The following is a 21,865-nucleotide window of genomic DNA, read 5'->3' on the forward strand; positions in this document are numbered from 1 at the left end:
CTTCCGATTCATATACTCATCCAGATGCCTTTTAATTGTTGCAATTGTACCAGCCTCCACCACTTCCTCTGGCAGCTCATTCCATACATGTACCACACTCTGCGTGACAAGGTTGCCTCTTAGGTCTCTTTTATATCTTTCTCCTCTCACCCTAAACCTATGCCCTCTAGTACTGGACATCCCCACCCCAGGGAAAAGACGTTGTCTTTATCCTATCCATGACTCTCATGATTTTATGAACCTCTATAAGATCAACCATCAGTCTCCGATGGTCCAGGGAAAATAGCCCCAGCCTATTCAACCTCTCCCTATAACACAAATCCTCCAACCCTGGCAACATCCTTGGAAATCTTTTCTGAACCCTTTCAAGTTCACAACATCCTTCCAATAGGAAGGAGTCCAGAACTGCGCACAATATTCCAACAGTGGCCTAACCAATTTCCTGTACAGCCGCAACTTGCCTTCTCAACCAAAGCTTTTGTTCTGTATTGCCCCGCGTGATGAAACATTCTCTCTACATTTAGTCTGTCAATCCACTTTAGCACTTTATGTACCTCAATTAGATCTCTTGTCATTCTTATAAACACAGAAAATAGACCTAAACAGTGCAATCTCTCTCCGTAAGATAAACCCTTCATCTCCAGAATCAATCTAGTGAGTCTCCTCTGAACTAGCTCCAGTTAACCACATCCCTCCTCAAGTAAGGGGACCAAAATAATGCACAATACTCCAGCTGAGGTCACATTAATGCCCTGTGCAGTTGCAGTTACATACACTACTTAACAATGCTTTCTAATTTTACATTCTACTATAAAATAATATATTCATTATTACTTTTGCTTTCCTTAATGTAAAACTTGCCACTGGGGCTAAGGAATAATGCTGACAAGGAAGAGAGCTATTTGCACGTAGAACCTGCACACGTCATGGTTGATGTTGATTTTTGTTTGATATTTGCTTTCACTGAGGTCTTGCTGAGTCACACACCAGTAGGTGATGTTGCAAGAGTGGTAAAATATAGAATATCAGTTTTCACCTTCTTACATTTATCTTTGATACCCGAGACAATCATGGGCTAAAATCATTTTTATATGGGCAAAAAAAAATCACCTGAACACAAAGTGCGTCAAATTCAGGAAGCCAATGTGAAATACATGAAATCATTTGAACTGAATTGATCATTTTATCCAAAGGCATGGAAACCAGTTAATTGAGTCAAGCAAGAAGAAATTTAGATCTAATTTACACTTGTATGAACAAATTTTTTGATTAGATTCCCTACAGCATGGAGACAGACATTTGAAATCAGAAGGTTGGGAAGGCTACAAAAACAAACAGAGGATAACAAAGAGAGAAATAAGGAAGGAGAGGATCAAATATGAAGGTAGGCTAGCCAGTAATATTAGAAATGATAGTAAAAGTTTATTTCAATACATAAGAAACAAACGGCAGGCAAGAGTAGACATTGGGCCACTTCAAACTGATGTTGGAAGCCTAGTGATGGGAGATAAGGAAATGGCTGGAGAACTTAATAAGTACTTTGCGTCAGTCTTCACAGTGGAAGACATGAGTAATATCCCAACAATTAAAGGGAGTCAGGGGGCTGAGTTGAGTATGGTTGCCATTACAAAAGAGATAGTGCTAGAAAAGCTAAAAGGTCTTAAAATTGATAAATCTCCTGGCCCCGATGGGCTACATCCTAGAGTTCTGAGGGAGGTGGCTGAGGAAATAGCGGATGCGTTGGTTGAGATCTTTCGAAAGTTACTGGAGTCAGGGAAAGTCCTGGATAATTGGAAGACCATTGTTGTAGCCCCATTGTTCAAGAAAGAATCAAGACAAAAGATGGAAAATTATAGGCCAATTAGCCTAACCTCGGTTGTTGGTAAAATTCTAGAATCCATCGTTAAGGACGAGGTTTCTAAATTCTTGGAAGAGCAGGGTCAGATTAGAACAAGTCAACATGGATTTAGTAAGGGGAGGTCGTGCCTGACAACCCTGTTAGAATTCTTTGAAGAGGTGACAATTAGGTTAGACCAGGGAAACCCAGTGGATGTGATCTATCTAGACTTCCAAAAGGCCTTTGATAAGGTGCCACATGGAAGGCTGCTTAGTAAGGTGAGGGCCCATGGTGTTCGAGGTGAGCTATTGGCATGGATTGAAGATTGGCTGTCTGACAGAAGGCAAAGAGTTGGGATAAGAGGTTCTTTTTCGGAATGGCAGCCGGTGACAAGCAGTGTCCCACAGGGTTCAGTGTTGGGGCCGCAGCTGTTCATGTTATATATTAATGATCTGGATGAAGGCACTAGGGGCATTCTAGCGAAGTTTGCCGATGATACGAAAATAGGTGGACAGGCAAGTAGTACTGAGGAAATGGGGAGGCTGCAGAAGGATCTAGATGGTTTGGGAGTGGTCCAGGAAATGGCTGATGAAGTTCAATGTGAGCAAATGCGAGGTCTTGCATTTTGGACAAAAGAATACAAGCATGGACTACTTTCTAAACCGTAGAAAATTCATAAAGCCAAAGTACAAAGGGATCTGGGAGTGCTAGTCGAGGATTCTCTAAAGGTAAACATGCAGGTTGAATCCGTGATTAAGAAAGAGAATGCAATGTTGTCATTTATCTCAAGAGGGTTGGAATATAAAAGCAGCGATGTGCTACTGAGACTTTATAAAGCTCTGGTTAGGCCCCATTTGGAGTACTGTGTCCAGTTTTGGGCCCTACACCTCAGGAGGGACACACTGGCACTGGAGCATGTCCAGCGGAGATTCACACGGATGATCCCTGGAATGGTAGGTCTAACATACGAGGAACGGCTGAGGATCCTGGGATTGTACTCATTGGAGTTTAGAAGGTTAAGGGGAGATCTAATAGAAACTTACAAGATAATACATGGCTTGGAAATGGTGGACGCTAAGAAATTGTTTCCGTTAGGTGAGGAGACTAGGACCCGTGGGCAGAGCCTTAGAATTAGAGGGGGTCAATTCAGAACAGAAATGTGGAGACATTTCTTCAGTCAGAGAGTGGTGGGCCTGTGGCATTCATTGCCGCGGAGTGCAGTGGAGGCCGGGACGCTAAATGTCTTCAAGGCAGAGATTGATAAATTCTTAATGTCACAAGGAATTAAGGGCTATGGGGAGAATGTGGGTAAGTGGAGTTGAAATGCCCATCAGCCATGGTTAAATGGCGGAGTGGACTCAATAGGCCGAATGGCCTTACTTCCACTCCTATGTCTTATGGTCTTATGGTCTAAATGTAATTTGCAGGGTGCATGTAGAAAGGCAGTTTCTTCTTATGGAGAATCTAGAACGAAGGAGTCACCGAATTAAAGCAAATATTAGGAGAAATTATGTCGCACAGATATTGTGAATCTTTGGAATGTTCTTTCTCAAAAGGCAGTGGAAGCACATCCTTTGAATATTTTTAAGGTAGAATTAGATATACATTTGTTAAACAAAGAGATGCAGGGTTGTCACGAACAGGTGGGAAGGTGGAATAATAAGATCAACCATGATCTTCCTGAATAGTGAAGCAGGTTTGAGGAACCAACTCCTGCTTCTAATTTATATGTTTGTATGTTTTGCTGCATTTGCCAACAGTACTGTGCAGAGAGTGGCAGGTGCTTTTTTTCCATGGGTTAAAATTTAAATATATAGAGAGCATATGCAGGACTGGTGAGAATTAACTGAATGTTAAGTGAATTAGAAATGTGCCTACAATGTGTTTGTGAGGTACAATGAGCTCAAAGCTCATTTTTATGTCTGGTTACATACCATACAGTGTCAAACACAAGTGATGTGAGAAATATTTTTAAGAAGTGCAACGTAGTCCAGTCCAGAGTCAAGTCAAATCATGATTCTGCATTCACTTTACCTTTTTTGATTTGTAACAAATGGAATACTGAAGTTTTAGCATCAAGGCTGGCCATTGACTATAGGTGTTACAACCCAGACTTTACCTTCTAATGCATTGGATAGCTCTGAGCAAAACAACAGTTTAAAATTTTGCCAAATTTTGGCTTTTACCTTAACAGCTTTCTCCACAAGGCGCTTGCAGGTTTTCATTCTATCAAGATTTAGCTCTGACCCATTCATGTGAGGCTTTTGGAATTTAATCTCTTTGGTTACCAGATTCTCTGTGGAATCAATTAAAAGAAATTCTTAAATCTCACATCAACTTGCATTGGGTCTAAATGCTCTGGCAAGTTATAGGATCCAAATCCACAATAAAATAATCTCCCTATTAAACCATAAATAATTTCTGCATAAACAGTAAAATGTCAGCAGATTGGTAATAACACAATTATCTTACCTTCAGTTTCAAAGAGATAGATAATAAAGGTCTATGCGATACTCCAAGGAATGTCTAAATGCTACTTGAATTGTGAAGTTGTTATTAAGAAATACAGTTGATACTGCAAGATTACAAATTATCTCATATTGTTGCATTTAAAATATCTTACAAATACCTTTCAAAGCAAAATGTTTCTATTTCAGGCATTATTCCTTGCCTGCAAATTTAAATGTGGAGACAATAGAGTGGGCAGACATTCTGTGAGATTACTGTGGTAGATCTCTCACTTAAAAAAAAAATTGATCCAATATCAAGGGGAAGGGTCAGTCGACCCAAATCGTTAACTCTGATTTCTCTCCACAGATGCAGCCAGACCTGCTGAGCTTTTCCAGCAATTTCTGCTTTTGTTTCTGATTTACAGTATCTGCAGTTCTTTCCATTTTGATCCAATATCAAAACTGATTAAATGTAAAAGACACAGGTACAGTGTATGTAAAAGTTTCAGTGAGAGAATAATCCAGATAAACAGTATGAAAATAATATCAACTAATAAAATAATATAAAAATGTACACTTTAAAATGCAATTCAAAAATAATACAGGTGTACAGTATGAAAATTACAATTATAATGAGATGATGTTTACTGTACAGGTATACCATGAGAGAATGATAGTAACATCGTTCATGTGGTAGATACATACAAGGTTCTACGAGTGCTTGACACAATAAATGTTGAGAAGATCTTTCCAAAGTGGGGGAAATCTTGGACTACTGGACATAGTTACAGAATAAGGGGAGACTAGGTTAAAACTGAGATACAAAGCAATTTCTTCTGCCAGACAGTAATAAATGTCTGGAATTCTCTATCCCAGAGAGTCAGGGAGGGTAGACTACTAGAAGTATTTAAAAAGGACGTAGATAGATTTTCAAGATGTCAGAGAATTGATTGCTATGCTGACCTTGCACAAACAGGAGATGTGGCCTGGGGTAGTTCAGCCATGTTCTGTTGAATACAGGGCAGTGTTGAGGGGCCAAATGGCCTACTCCTGCTCCTATGTCTAATGTTCTTATGCTCTAACAGCAGAAGAATACAGGTCTACCGTGCAATATCAATGCAATATGCATAATGGAAATTACAGGCAGTGTCAGTCACAGGAATACAAAGCATGAGTATGTGTGAGTATGTCCAAACCACACAAAACCAGTGAGAATTGTAGTTATAATGAAAGCAATGCAACTGTGCAGAAGTTGTTTGTATTGTGAGAAGTTACAGATGCAAGCACAAGTGGTCTAAGAGTACAATTTGAGTGTCTGTGATTCACAGTGAATTATAAGCATTGCATTCACCCTATCAATATAGCAAATGTGCAATGTGAATGAAACGTAACATGAACATCAAAAGTCCTTGTGAATTTCAGATACAATGTGAATCAGTGTGATGTACAAATTAAGAATCAGTTTGAGTTCAAGATGATATGGCTACAACAATACTGAAGCAATATTTTTCTCACCACAACTCTTGTTTGTCCCTTTGGCTTCAGTATAATGGGATTTGCAATTCTGTTTCAAACTGATTCCATCCATGATTTGAACTGGGTCATCCTGTTTCGCAGGAACTGGGTCAATGAGAAGAGAAATCTAATTAAGACATGGATACACATGGATTCCCAATTCTGTGAAATCTAAATCAGGCAGAGGGAAGTAAATCACCATTCTTCTAATGCTTCGATTCCTAACCTTTTATGTGCTTCCATAAAATTACTTAGCAGGATTTTATTCATTAAGTTTGAGAGCTGCATATTACTTTGGCTCACTTTCTAAAAAGTAGTTGTTTACCTCATCCAAAACCCTGTCTCCTATCAAACATGACGTGCATAAAGCTATAATGAGTGCATGATTATGATAACAGTGTTATTTTTTCAAATATTCTGGTTCAGTGGAGGGGCTAAAATGCATGTTCTATATGACTTTGCTTTGACGATGCATCAAAATTGCTGTGCAGTGCTTAGGATGGAAATTCATCCTTCCTATCTGTTATTACTCTCTAAATCCATCCAAGAATGAATAGGTTATGTGTAGTTGATTTCTTAATTTACTCATAATTATTGGCAGTATGAGGCTTTGTTCAGGTGTGGCTTAGCTATAATGCAAGAAATCACATTAAATACGATACATTAACCCCTGATTAAAACCTGCAATAGTAAGCGATCAATCCCACTCTGGTTCATATAGATGTACAAATCTTGTATTGATCAAATCATCACCTGAAATAACATTAATGGATAAAGATCATAATATGCTCATGAATTTTCTGATCTTTTGAAAAATGGTGCGAATTTGAATCTGACCAGCTATGGTGCTTTTAAAAGCTGCCTAGAGCCAATTGGTGGGCTGATGATGAAATTAGCAAAAGTGGGTCAATTTTTCGAAGGAAAAGTGTGATGTTTTAATAAATTTTGAGAGGAGCCACACCTGCAATGCAGTGGTTCAGTACTTTCCCAACTTTTTCTCATTGTGACCCCTCATATTGAGGCTTGAAAATTTTGTCATGACCCCTCAGTGAGAGTGTGAGAATGGGATAAGAACAAACTTAATAGAAAGGGCCAGTTACATTGGCAGCACAGCCATTAAAAAATTGGATGGAGCTCCACATCGGCTATTACCGAGTCAGGACCCAGGACTCAAATTTCACTTGTGGTCTCTGACCCACTGCTTTGGGAAGCCCTGCAGTAGTTCCACAACACTTTCCACCTTACCATTCTCCTCGGGACAGCTTCCACCAGCCATCTTGTCCTTGATCCTATAGGTATTTTTGCTCTGTTCTGAAAGTAACAGAACTGTTAGAATTATGAACTGTCCCAACAAAATTAGCAGCTTGTATAAGAAATTGAGAGCTATGTGATATTTGTGTCACAATAATAATTCTGCCCACAAATTAAAGCTAGAGGGTTTTTTTGAGTTTAATTTATTTTCTTGACAGATTTGTAAAGTTAAAGGAACTGCAAAATTTCTGATCAACTTCTATAGAGGGGTGGTAGTCTGTCAAACAACAATTCAATAAACTGAATGATCACATACGAATGTTTATTGGACGGTTATGCCAATACCCCTCTCCACTAACAACTATTTCAATAGTGCTAAGCTCCAGTTCCACATAACACTGCTTTATTTCTTCCTCTGGTTTTCATTTTCCTTCAACAGGAACCCTTATTTCCTCATCTCATTCCATGAAGATACTTGATTAGGCAAAGGAAAGGAGGCCACTTTTTTCTTTCCTTTCATTAAGTCTAATGGAAGTATCTGTTTTCTTTTTGACTTGAAACTCTGTTACAATCGCAGACCAGACTGACAAATCCATTATGATCCATTTACGAGCCAGTAACTTTTGTCTAAAGTGGGTAAAATTTGAAATTCCCAGTTAATTCAAAGAGAATAAAGTCACACAATTCCATAGTTACAAAAAACAAAACAAATTTCTACATAAATATGAGTAAAATGTACAAACATACAAACAAGGTACAAGAGTAGGATATTCGGCCGTTAGAGCCTGCTCAACCAGTCAATAAGATCATGGCTGATCTGATTTTGCTTTATTGCTGCATATCCCCAATAATCTTACATCTCTTTGGTAATCAAGAACCTATCTACCTCTGCCTTAAAAATATTTTAAGATTCAAAGACATATAGCCTTCTGAGATAAAAATATGTTTCCCATCTCTGCCTTAAACCTTATTTTTAAACTATGACCCCTAGTTTTAGGTTGACAAGAGAAAACACCTTTTTGATATCCACTAAGTCATGTCCCTTCAGGATTTTATATGTTTCAGTTAAGTCATCTCTAATTCTTCTGAACTCCAGGGAATACAGGCCTTGTCTGTTTAGCCTTTCCTCATCAGACAATCCATTCATTCCATTGATTAGTCCAGTAAACAACAATCAAAAATACCTATCTTATCTTCATACCTCTAGTATTAATATGAGGTAAACATGAATTACCCAGGCAAAGTGGAGTTAACACACTACAAACTGCATTTTCAATGAAAATCACAGCAAGACAGATTCCACTAATTTCTCAGCAAGCCACCAAGACTTCAGTGAATCACAACTTTTTACAACTCTGTCCCGCTCGTGAGAGATTTAATCCCCTCTCTTTCAAAGATCCAGCCTCTGATTTCTATTAAATGTCACTCCAACTTGATTGCCTCAATAAATATTGGCCTCCAAATTACTCAATCTCTTTTTACTAATGATTTGGAGATGTCGGTGTTGGACTGGGGTGTACAAAGTTAAAAATCACACAGCACCAGGTTATAGTCCAACAGGTTTAATTGGAAGCATTATCACCTGATGAAGGAGTGATGCTCCGAAAGCTAGTGTGCTTCCAATTAAACCTGTTGGACTATAACCTGGTGTTGTGTGATTTTATCTTTTTACTAAGACTGCATCATGATAGATTCAAAAGATTGCAGTCTCGCATCTAAGCATTGCATAATTTCAGCAATCGAGCTGCTATGAGCAGAACCTCAATGCTCACCAGCACATCTTTTGCTCCAACTGCCAGCTTCACTAATGTAGGTTTTCTTATTGATCCACATGCCAGTTCTCCAGCAGATAGCTTCGTATTAGCTTCACTTAGCCGAAAAGTATTCCCGAGCTTTCTAGAGACCCATTTGAACAGCAACATAAAGCCACCATGTACTCAGCCCTAAACAAGTGTCCCTGAGCCCATGAAACAAGCACACTACTTAATACTGTAACACTTTAGCTGGGACACAGGTCTCTTCCCCTGCTTCTGACTAACTGTTCACCTGCCGTACACAAACCTTTGAACTGATCATTTAATCTAACAAAACATTCCAACATGATCCTTCTCCCATTCCTAGGTGAAATTAAATGTAGCAACCACTGGTACATTCTCTGCCTTAAATTTTACAATGTCTAATACCCAACTATCAGTCTCCACACCTGCCAACTTTGAGAGCACACAGACAAACAAAAATGATTTAATTGCAGCTTCTAATTTGGCTGTGTTCCTTGCGGCTCTGTACCTAGAATAATTGAAATAACTTGACAGTTTGAATTATGTGGATGGTTGAAAAGACAACTTGGACCCATTGGATGAAGTTTAGAAGGTCTAACAGCTTCTAAAACAACCGGAACAAAGTGCCAGAGAACCAAGATGGGCCTTTCAATCAGCCTGTATCCAGATATCTGCCTTTGATCACCTTCCAGGGTTGGTGGACAAAGTTCCCTATCCCACCTCCAATATACTTGAACCAAAGCTAGATGTAACGAGGCCATTTAAAGCAAGTCTTATTTGCCAAATTAGGAACGTTCAGGCTTGAGCTAACTGCTTTTGTGGGAAAATATGTATCCTAAAGTTTTTTGCATTAGATTTTAATTTAGTTTCTACTCCAATGAGTCAATTACATAAAAGGATTCCATGACACGATCTGAAGTATATCGGTATTAATTCTACTTCATTCCTCAAGGAATTGTTTGTAGCCAAGAGACTTACATAGTTGGTCTAAGTAGCCTGTGACTTTCTACCAGTGCAAATGGCCTCTTCAGAGATTGGGTTGCTGGATCAAGGTGGATGGATCTTCCTTATAGACTGAGGTTGTTAGCTAACTGAATAATTGTCAGGCCAAAGATTGGAATCTAATTCTTCCTTTATACTCAGTTTGTTAATTGCTAAAGATCTTGTCTTATTCAATTGCAAAAATGTCCCTTTTTATAGTGCTTAATAAGACTCCTATGAGAGAAAGAGATTGTTATGATTTATCAAGCAGAATAGGAGGATTTTGACTCAGTTCCAGGTGTCTGAGATGGTGACATAACTAATTAGCTTGTAATATCCTGTTCGGTAGGGTATCAGGTTCCAAGTTTACCTCTGATTTGCTGAGATCTTTTTGAGTCTCCTGTAAATTAGTTGAATGATACTAAAATATCTCATTAGAAAGGTAGGTATTAGGAAATGTGGTGAAAACAACCAAAAATATAGTGCACAATGTCACAGAAAAAATTGCAAAGAGGAAAATTGACAGAGTTACCATTGGAACTTAAGAATTTTTGAAATTTGTAACTAACTACACCTCATTTCAGTAGGTTTGCTAATAACAAGCTTAAGGGCCTGTGCCCGAAGCGTCGAATCTCCTGTTCCCTGGATGCTGCCTGACCTGCTGTGCTGTTCCAGCAATAAAGTTTCAACTTTGATCTCCAGCATCTGCAGACCTCACTTTCTCCACTGAAGTATTGAGTCAATCTGCTCCACATCATTACAGACCAAAAAAACCAATATACTGATAAATGATCGAAACTTGCATAACAACCAGTTACTTCCAGTGTTTCTTCTTCATTGTGGTTCTGAGTTAATAATTTTCCCATTCTCATTTCACCTTATTTTTTCTCACCTCTCTATACACATGGATCTCCACTTATCATGTCAAAACACCAACTTGTAAACTCTCCCTCCTTCTTTCTGACATACAAGATTGTTGTGAATGTGTTCCTCACCCTGAAGGAATCTTGTGTGATTTGGATATCTACCTTTCTGGTCTGACTAGAAGAGTTTTGTTGAGTACTCAATATGACATGTATTGCATTATGGCAAATATTTACAGATGACCTGAATAGCACCTATATACCAAGCAGAATATTAGAAACATAAGGCTGTCTCCTACAAATTCCATTCTTATTCTAATGGTTTGATCTCATTCATCTATTTGTGTGTAGTTCTTCAACCTTTTGCTTTTCTGTAGCTGTGTTCTGCTCTGGCATATTTTCTGAACGTGACTTATTTTGTTACAGTAAAAACATTCAGTTTTAAAAACTGGGCACTGTTCTGTTCTCTGAAGTATTTTTGTTCCATAGTGTTGGCAAGGACATTTATCATTTTCAAATTGATGGAAATACCTGTCAATTTCATGGTTCTCCTCTTTTACCAAAAGAGTTTGCTGTTAATTAAGCATTGAAATCATTGACTGATCAAAGAGTAGCAACCTGATTTAATCTACAACAATAAATTTGCATTTATATAGTGTCTTTAACATAGCAAAATATCCAAAGGCACCTCACAGTTATCAAGCATAATTTGAGTTATTCAGCAGAATGTTAGGCAGGTGACCAAAAGCTTTGCCAAACAAGGAGGTTATGAGAAGATTATGTAGGAGTTCAAAATGGAGAGGGATATGGATGAACTTCCAAAGCTTTGAGTAAAGGGCATACCTGTCAACGGTGGAATAATAAAAATCAGAAATGTGCAAGAGACTGGAATTCAAGGCTGACCGTCAGTGACATTGCTGTCAATCTCAGAATATCCTTTGACAACGAGGCACAGTAATAAAAGCAGATGCTTTTATTTCTGAAATCTGAAATAATAGTAAAATACTATAGAGACTCAGTAGATCTGATAGCACCTGTCTAACACAGTTAACATTTCAATTACATTCTGAAGACAAGCCATATTGGACTCCAAACACTAAAAGGGTACAGTAAGTGTTTTGAGTTCCAAGAAAATAGACATCCTTAGAGCAGGTAGAACCTTGCCACCCAAATGTAATACTGTATTAGTTATGAGTTGTGAATAAGAGTCAAAACACTAATTTCTGTTTCTCTCTCCTTAGATGCTGCCAAATCTGATAAGCATCTCTACCATTCTCCGTTGATCTTTCAGATTTCCAGCATTTGCAGTATTTTGCTTTTATTCATTATATTCAAGAGTGAATTTCTTTCTACACATAATGTAAAATCCCTTTATTCACAGCATCTACGTCAGAATTTAGTCATTTGGTCCTGAGAACTATCGAATTTGACAATATGCATTTTATGTTTTAAAAAAAATCACCTTTCTTGGTTCTCACAACATTTGGTTGTGTGTGCCTTTTTCAGCTGGACATGGCGATGGTATCCAATTTGGATGCAACATTTTTGTTCATCTTCTCTCTAGTATACTACCTACAGATATATAAGTGTATTGTTTTAGAAGAATCAGGAAAACGTATGCACAAAGACAATTAAACTCAAGTTTAAAAATTCAAATGTAACTAAGATGTTTAGTAATATTGTATTTAGTTTTATTAGGATGTAATTTTAAAGAAAAATATACTGAAATATTGCTGGTAAATTTAAATGGAAAAACTGATCCAATCATTATGAATTTTTCCAGTCACACTGATGCCTACCTATTTGCTACTGATGTCTCTCATTCCATTCCTTTATGTCCTCTAATGTCATTAATTCTTTTGTGGAAAGAACATTTCACATTGGTGGAGTATTTTTTTGTGAAGATGGGAAACATTAACCCTGACGCGCTCACTGACCTGTGAGTGAGTGCCCGGCTAGCTAATGCGTAATAGTCTGGTAAATTACTCCGCAGCTGAACTATGCTCTCCCTTACCAGAAGGAACAAAATAGGTAAACACTAATGTTAACACAGTGAAAAGAAAGAATAAAGTTTACCTGTTCATAAATGTTTATTCAGAAGATAATCAGTACAAATGACTAGAAGTTATGTGCTTCAATCACTGATTCCAACAGGTTCTCAGTTAGTTTCATCTTGTGTGTTGAATCCAGGAGGTTTGGCTGCAGTTGCTGTTTATTCAACAAGAATTGAATGTTAGTTTTGTTGTCTCTGATAACCTTATATGCTGTCTTGTTACAATATATCTTATATCATTACCACAATGTTGCATGAGTTTTGTCCTGGAATTACTGGGAGTTGAAAGCTAATCTCTTTCTATTATCTCTTTGTACTTAGTTCCTTTGTTTCATATCCTATTTTTATACTGTTGTTGTTACTTATTATTGTCTTGATTTTAATTTGTGTTTAATATTTTGTTTCCATGACTTGCAAGTTCAGTCTTTTATTATCCTACTTCCACTTTACACTTTTGGGCTTCTGGACTATATGTGGATAACAGCCGTTTTGATATTAGGTTTACTTTTTAATAACATTAATATGTTACAATTTGCAAACCCTTATACTTCACCAGTAAACTAAAAGTGCAAAATGAGCTCATTGTTATGGGAAAATTCAATGAAAGCAAGTTATACTCCATGGAATTAACTTTTAATTTTAAGTTGCTTCTTTCAAATTATCTGAGAATTGAAACAATTGCAACCAAATATACAGGTTGAAGTTTTCTTTATGCTTCTTAATTCAAATTAGTGGATAATTTGAGTGATTGTGCAAAAATATTAAATTGTCATCAGTCAACTGTATTTTAATTAATTACATTGTACAGTCCACAAGTACTGAATTCATATTTAGATCAAACCTAACAATGACAAGAGTTTGTACTTAAAATAGCGACAGTATTTGTTTCCAAACATGATCCAGTTACAAAATTGGCATGCATACCATTATGCATTAATATAATATTTGTCTTTACTGCATTATTTTACATTTTGGGCAACAACATTAGGGACTTACTGTGAATTCACATACCACAAATAGTTGTATGTATAAAATATGTAGAGGACTTATTTTCCTGTTGTGACTGGTACAAGGCAAGCAACTTTGTTGTCAATATTTTAAACATGCCCTCAGGATAAGAAGACCTCACATTGCATTAAACATTGCAGACAGTCTAACACATTTACTCAAGGCTGTGAACACAAAGGTTTTCAAATTTGCTTAGGGCAATGTTACTACATGCAAACCTTCAGCTTTTATGCTTATATTGTCTTGGGTTTTGTTAGATTTTACTATAGTGATTGTAACAAGGTCAGCCAAGTGGACCTCATAGAATATGAGGCCTGTTAACTTGATCCAATCAAGGAGTCCTATCTGACAGATATGAACAGGAGTGTCAGAGATTCTGTTGACACTGACAGCTGGCTGTGAGGGAGCTGCATCCATGTCAAGTACTAGGCACATGTAAATAAAGGGTGATGTGATGACAGGACACCAGTTTCTGTCTAGATATTTCAGTGGCAATGAGAAAAAAAAGCACATTCCTGAAGAAATTCGCTCGCAACAGATGTCTTTGAGTTGGAGTAAGCATTTATGGCATCATGCTATTATTTGGGAAGCTTGACTCGTTCAATCCCGCCGTCAAAGGCTGGGCCCAGTATGCGAAAAGGCATTATTTTTTCCAGGCAAATGAGACTGGAGCAGATGAAAAGCAACGAATAATTCTCCTGACAGCTTGTGGTCCCGCAGTGTTTTTTCGGTTATTAGGAGCCTAACATCACCTGATACTAAAAGCTTTCAAGAGTTGACAAATTTAGTTAAGGAATATTATGGCCCCAAGCCTCCTCTAATTCTGAGAAGAATCTCTACTATGTGTTTTACTTGGCAGTTCAAGAACCAGGGGAATCCCTGTTTTGAGTTTTGACGAGGTTAAGAAGACAGGCAGAGGCATGTTTTAATGAGATGTTGAGAGACTGTTTGGTATGTGGGATTAATAACCATGTAAAAGCACCAATTAGCTGAAGCCCAACTGGACTTCAAACAGACACTGGACTTCAAAATGACAACTGACTTTGTCATTAGAAAATGCAGCAAGTGAAGCATATGAATTATAGGGCATGCCAATGGAAGTGGACATCCTCGCCAGACCAACTGAGCTTGAGGGACACCTCATGACTGAAAGCAATAGCATAGTCTCACTCAGGACATATATTGAACAGGTCAGCCCACAGCAAAACCCCAAAACAAAGCCAAGTCTCGGCCAAAGAGTTAACATATTCTTTAGGATTCAGGCCAGCAAGTCATTGTAGTTGCTGCTAGTATGTGAACTCAAGACAGCAAAAAGGGTCCCACTAAATTGAGAATGAGAACTCGTAGGGTGGTATCCAGGATAGTTAAATTGCATAGCAACATCCAAATTAGAACCAATCAAAATAAATATTTAGTTAAATGGTCACCTGGTTCTAATGGAGGTCGATACCACCGTGGATGTTTCGGTGATTGCAGAACCAGTTTCTAACAATATTCGCTCTGGACTCCAGCCCTTATGTTTGTGCAAGACGTTGGCTAGATTGAGAACCTATACTGGGTTACCTTTACAGATTAAGGGTAGAATTTCTCAAATGAGATTCAGCTGGTTCAGTTACCACTGATTGCAGTAAAAGACTTGGGCCCAAGCTTGATGGGGTGAAATTTGTTGAGAAAGATTCAACTTGATTGGCTTAACTTTTTTCAGTTCAGAAATAGCTGCCTGAGTAAAGTCCTAATTAAACATCTGGAGTTTTTCAGGATTGCATGTTGACCAGGAAGAAATTCCACAATTCTCCAAGGTCTGCCCAGTGCCAGTTGCTTAACATGCAAAAGGAGAGGCAAAAATAAGAAGGCTGGAAGTGAAGGAATCATCAAACCAACTACTTTATGGAATGGGTAGCATTGGTTATATCAAATGTGAAACCCGATAGGTCGGTTCGCCTTTGAGGGGTCAAATGGTAACAAATGGTAAACTGCTGGATTAATACCCAATCCCTCACATAGAGGACATACACAAAGCTGGTGCAGTGGTTTTCCTTCACAAAGCTGGACATGAGCAATGCGTACCTGCAATTGCAGTGAGATGAAGCTTCCCAGAAGTATGCTACAATTAATACCCTTAAGGGTTTGTACCAATATATGTGACTGCCATTTGGGGTATCATTAGTCTATGCCATTTTTCAGCCATTCTCACACTCCTTTTAAGTACTATGGATTTATATTGATGTAGCTGCACACATTAGTATTTGTCCACCAGATCTGTCTGTACTGTGGAAAATTCTAACGGATCCATTTTATCATCGAGAGCAAGAATGACCGTCCTAAGCAAAGATCATTGCCAGAAACTGGCTGAACACCTGTCCAAAATGAAGATATTTGTAAGAGGTTACAGCGTTGGGATGTAGACATAGCCATGTTGAATGTTCAGAGTGCCGACAAGGACAACAATTATCGCCAGCAGCTCCCCCACATTTATGTCTAAACTTTGAAGGCAGGCTTAAAGACGTAGCCTGCATCTTCAATTCATACCAAACTGTCCCAGATCCTATTAGATTATCGGACCACTGCTCATGCAACAAATTGATTACACCAGCAGAGTTGCTAGTGGGGAGCAGATTTCCTGGACCTGGGGTGGAGGATCAAATTGCATCAGGAAGGCCAATGTCGGATACAAGCCTCCTGTAAGCGAGAGAGACAGTTTACTTCAAGGGACAAAGTTTGGTGCTGAAACATGGAAATGGCCCTGCATGGGTAAGAGGCACTACATTGGTGTGTCGCAAGGATCTGTTTTTCTGCCACTGCTGTTTGTCATGTTTATAAATGATCTGGATGTGGGTGCAGAGGGATGGGTTAGTAAAATTTGTGGATAACACTAAATAGGCAGAGTTGTTGATAGTGCCGAAGGATGTTGTGGGTTACAGAGGGACCTAGATAAGATGCAGAGCTCGGCTGAGAAGTGGCAAATGGAGCTTAATGTGGAAAAGTGTGAGGTTGTTCACTTTGGAAGAAGGAACAGGAATGCAGAGTACTGGGCTAATGGTAAAATTCTTAGCAGCATAGAGGAACAGAGAGACCTCGGTGTCTAGGTTCATAAATCCCTATAAGTTGCCACCCAGGTTGATAGGGTTGTTAAGAAGGCATATGGTGTTTTGCATTTATTGGTAGGGAGATTGAGTTTCAGAGCCACAAGGCCATCCTTCAGCTGTACAAGAAACTGGTAAGGCTGCACCTGGAGTATTGTGTGCAGTTCTGGTCACCGCATTATAGGAAGGATGTGGAAGCTCTGAAAAGGGTTCAGAGGAGATTTACTAGGATGTTGCCTGGTATGAAGGTCTTATAAGGAAAGGCTGAGGGAACTGAGGCTGTTTTTGTTGGAGATAAGAAGATTGAGAGGTGACTTAATTGAGACATATAAGATAATCAGAGGGTGGATAGGTGGACAGTGAGAGCCTTTTTCCTCTGATGGTGAAGGCTAACACGAGGGGACATAGCTTTAAATTGTGGGTGGTGATAGATTTAGGACAGATATCATGGGTAGTTTCCTTACTCAGAGAGTAGTAGGGGTGTGGAATGGCCTGCCTGCAACTGTAGTAGGCTTGCTGACGTTAAGAGCATTTAAGTGGGCATTGGACATACATATGGATAATAGTGGAATGGTGTAGGTTAGATGGGTATCAGATTAGTTTCACAGATTGGTGCAATATTGAGGGCCACAGGGACTGTACTGCGCTGTAACGTTCTATCTTCTATGAAGCATGGTCAACACAAGGTCAGGTCCATGATATAAAAGTTCAGGTAGGTGAGGCAGTCCTGAACAAGCATGTGGACCACATGAAACTGCAAACTCGCAAATAGGGCAGCAGTAAAATATACCCAGCCCCTCAGAACACCCGGAAAGGCTGTCAGAACCCATAGGTTCTTCCCATCTGAAGAAGAAACCTCAGATTCTGAGGTGGACCCAATAGATGTTGCAGCTTCGATGGCTTTACCGCCTGAGGAAGATGAATTTCTTCCAAGACAACCTTCCAAGAAGCAAGCTATAGTCCAGTACACACCACACGTATCCAAGGCTGAATTGGAGGAACAAAACCTGGTGTGAAAATGCTTTAGGAGAGGCTATTAGAAAAAGAACCAGCCTGTGTTCCCAGACTTTGAAGGGGAGGGATGTCGTGATTGTAACAAGGTTCTGCCAAATGGAACTCACAGAATATGAGTTCCCTGATTGGGGCTGTTAATCTGGTCCAATCTGGGAGCCTAGGTCGACAGACACAAACAGAAGTTCTATTCACTCCGAGGTCTGGCTCTGAGGAAGCCAGACCAGCGTCAAGTACTATGCACGTGTAAATAAAGGGTGACGTGGTGATGGGACACAGGCCTCTGTGGAGTTATTTCAATGAGATAGGTGGATTCCATAATCCTCCAAGAGTGAAAGCTCATTTCGGACACAAAGTTTGCAAAACAGACTGGCAACATTTAAGATAGAGCACACATTCACTATTGAGTTGTCGGCTCTACCCCATCCTTGGAAATGGTCTTGTAGCCAACACATAGCCTTTAGGGAAGTGAAGAAGCAGCTGTCATCAGATAGGTGGATTCCCTCATAATCCGAGATTGAAAGCTCATTTTGGACACCAAGGTTGCAAGTAGACTGGTTACATTTAAGATAGTAGATAGGCAGGAGGCTGAAAGAACACAGCAACCCAAGCAGCATCAGGAGGTGGAGAAGTTGACGTTTCGGGTGTACCCCTTCTTCAGGACTGGCCCTGAACTGCAACGAACGCGCACACACAGCCAGACAGACACAGTGGGTGCTATTGAGATATTTTTGTTGTCAAATGCACGCTCACCCAACACAGCAACCGTTGCTTCTGTCATTACCCCTCGCTGTTTGTGTGTGTTTGCGCCCCCTCCACTCTGCTACTCACTCTTCCTGATGCAGGTTCACTGTCAGCTCTTGCCTTGTCTCACTGCTTTGATCCTTGCAGCTTTACCTGGGCTCCTCTGACCGTCCCGCAGCCTGCAGCCTACTGCGCAGGCGCCAAAGCCGTCTGTTTACAGTTGCCATGGTGACGGTTGCCCGGGACGTCAGCCGCCATGTTTGTTCAGGTTGTTGAAGATCATCATCGGGAGAGCATCATCAGTCAGGAGCCAATTCATTGTTTACGTCAAGTACCTGTTTACCTTTCATCCTTTGGTCATGGTTTTATATGTTAGGGGGTATGTGTCCATGTTTAAGTGTTTATTGCCCAAGGTGTTTAAGAATCGAGCAGGTGTGACCAACACCTTTCGCACAGATTTGGCGCCTGACAGGCCTTCGCTGATGATAAAGAGAGCCCCCTCCTCCCATTCCCTCCCGTCTACTCGTAGAGGAGTGGTTGCCATTCTTCCACAATCAAAAGACGACGTTGGCAGGGAAACCGATCTCACAATTGCACTGCTCCCCTCCAGGCCGGGCCTGGCAATGTTATTCTCGCAAACAAAAATCAGGTTGCTCAATACTCGTTGTTCACTGAAACACCATTGGAAAATACTGCTACTATTACTTGTCTTACTCATAATCTGGGGGAGCTTCAAGTGACGACTTCAGGTGTTGGCTGATTGGAACTATGCACATTACACCTCCTTGGGATTCTTGTGGTGCAGTGGTAGTGTCCATAACTCTAAGCCAGGAGATCTATGTTGACGGAGAAAGTGAGGTCTGCAGATGCTGGAGATCAGAGCTGGAAATGTGTTGCTGGAAAAGCGCAGCAGGTCAGGCAGCATCCAGGGAACAGGAGAATCGACGTTTCGGGCATAAGCCCGAAGAAGGGCTTATGCTCGAAAAGTCGATTCTCCTGTTCCCTGGATGCTGCCTGATCTATGTTGACGCCCCACTTGCTTCTGAGGTGTGCAATTACATGTCTGAACAGGTTGATTAGGAGAATATTTAACTTATTCCTCCTTTATTGGTCATCATATGAGCTATAGGGAGAGGCTGGCTAGGCTGGGACTTTTCGACCTGGAACATCGGAAGCCGAGGGGTAACCTTATAGAGGTTTATAAAATCATGAGGGGCATAGATTGAGTAAATAGATAAGGTATTTTCCCTGGGGTGGGGGAGTCCAGGACTGGAGGGTATAAGTTTAGGGTGACAGGGAAAACATATTATAAGTGACCTAAGGAGTAACTTTTTCACACAGAGGGTGATATGTGTATAGAATAGGTTGCCAAAGGAGGCGGTGAGGGCTGGTACAATGACAGCATTTAATAGGCAGCTGGATGGGTATATGAATAGAAAAGCTTTAGAGGGATATAGACTAAGTGCTGGCAAATGGGACTCGGATATCTGGTCAGCATGGACAAGTTGGATCGAAGAGTCTGTTTCCGTGCTGTATATCTGTATGACTCTGCATGAGGGCAAGCGTTCATGAACAAGGCTGCATTGAGGATGAAAGTGGACTACACAAAAAATACAATGGAAGATTATTGGTTTCACTATTGCCAGGATACAGTAGTGACAGCAAACAAATGGGAATGTAAAACAAAGCAAGCAGATTGGCCTATGTTCTTGTAAGTGGCATTAGATTCCTGCAGGAACATGTAAAAATTTAGATTCACACAACTGCTATTAAATGAGGAAGCAATGTAAATTACATAGATACCTTACCAGGTTTGTGTATCTGCTGATTGGCAAATGTTGTTTGATATCACTCAGTACTGTAACCAAATATATAAAATATTTTGGGGAGAAGAGTCAGAACATTTATTCATGCAGTGAATTGTCATGGTCTGGAATGCACAATCTGAAAAGGTAGTGGGCGCACATTGGAACAATAATTTTAAGACGAATTGTGTAAGCACTTGAAAAGTGGAAATTCTGCAGGGCTATTGCCAATAAACAAGCACATGGAATGAATTTGATACCTCTTTCAAGACATGACACAAGCACAATGGATTGAATCCTTTCATGCTTTGTAGATCCATCTTTACAGAAATACTCGCATTAATTTATAACTTATCTCAGAAATATTCCAAATGTGCCTGAACTGATGAACTGCTTTATTTTATAATTAACAAGTGTAGCTGTTTTCTACATGTCAAGATCCCAAAATCATCAGTGCAGTACCACTTACATATATATCAGTGCAATACAACTCACTCAATGGATCTGGGTGGGTTACTTTTCGGAGGGTCGGTGTGGACTGGTTGGGCCGAAGGGCCTGTTTCCACACTGTAGGGAATCAAACCTAATCTAACTGTTCACAATCTATATAAATGATCTGCAAGCAGGCACAGAGTGTAACGTAGCAAAATTCGCAGATGACACTAAAATAGTGGGAAAGCAGGCTGAGACGAAGAGATAAAGAGTTTAGAAGATGGATATTGATAGGTTAGGAGAACAGGCCAGAGTCAGGCAAATGGAGTTAAAAGTGCATAAGTATGTGGTTATCCATTTTGGCCAGAAAAATAAAAAAGGCAAGTTATTTTCTAAATGGGAAGCAAATACAAAGTGCATCAGTGCAGACGGATCTGCTCGTCTTTATGCATGAATTGCAGAAAGTGGGTATGCAGATGCAGCATGTAATAAGGAAGGCAGTTAGAATCCTAGCATTTATTGCAAAAGGACTGGATTATAAAAGTAGAGTTGTTACAATTACATAAGGTGTTGGTGTGACCACATCTGGAGTATTGTGTCCTGTTTTGATCTCCTCACTTGAGATTGGATGTGGTGGCATTGTAGACAGTTCACAGGAGGTTCACCAAATTGATTCCAGGGATGTAAGGGTTGTTGTACGATGAGTAGTTAAACAGCTTGGGCTTGTACTTGCGGAATTCATTAGAATGAGGAGCTATCTGATTGAGGTATATAAAATGTTAAAGGGGATTGATAAGATGGACATTGAATGGATGTTCCCCCTTATGGGATAGTCTCGAACAAGATATAGAGTGAGAGGAGGTAGGTTCAAAACTAAAATTAGGAGAAATTACTTCTGTCAGAGGGTTGTGAATCTGTGGAACTCACTGCCATATAGTGTAGTGGAGGCAGAGTTAAAGCAGGTTCTAAAAATGAATTTTTGATGAAAAGCAGGATAAAGAGCTATGGGGACTGGCAGGAGACTGGAGTTGAGACCAGGATAAGGTCAGCCATG

At 39.7% G+C, this 21,865-nt stretch overlaps 1 protein-coding gene across 3 annotated transcripts in view; it reads right to left on the reverse strand.

Annotated features, from left to right (window-relative positions):
* The window catches only part of LOC122558896, a 72,155-nt gene extending 53,408 nt beyond the window's left edge, over positions 1–18,747 (reverse strand). Inside the window, exons 1-7 of one of the 3 annotated variants that reach the window (XM_043707819.1) lie at positions 18,662–18,747; positions 12,752–12,883; positions 12,138–12,247; positions 11,519–11,661; positions 7,048–7,113; positions 5,803–5,907; positions 4,024–4,133 (exon numbers count right to left, since the gene is read on the reverse strand). In XM_043707819.1, coding sequence (XP_043563754.1) covers positions 4,024–4,133; positions 5,803–5,907; positions 7,048–7,078 — 246 coding nt within the window. In that variant the 5' untranslated portion in view covers positions 7,079–7,113; positions 11,519–11,661; positions 12,138–12,247; positions 12,752–12,883; positions 18,662–18,747. Of the gene's footprint in view, positions 1–4,023; positions 4,134–5,802; positions 5,908–7,047; positions 7,114–11,518; positions 11,662–12,137; positions 12,248–12,751; positions 12,884–18,583 lie in introns of all 3 variants that reach the window. The other 2 variants (XM_043707821.1, XM_043707820.1) reach the window with 2 other exon arrangements.
* Positions 18,748–21,865: the final 3,118 nt, after the last annotated feature.

Source organism: Chiloscyllium plagiosum, chromosome 18 (assembly GCF_004010195.1).
Source record: "Chiloscyllium plagiosum isolate BGI_BamShark_2017 chromosome 18, ASM401019v2, whole genome shotgun sequence".
NCBI lineage: Eukaryota > Metazoa > Chordata > Chondrichthyes > Orectolobiformes > Hemiscylliidae > Chiloscyllium > Chiloscyllium plagiosum.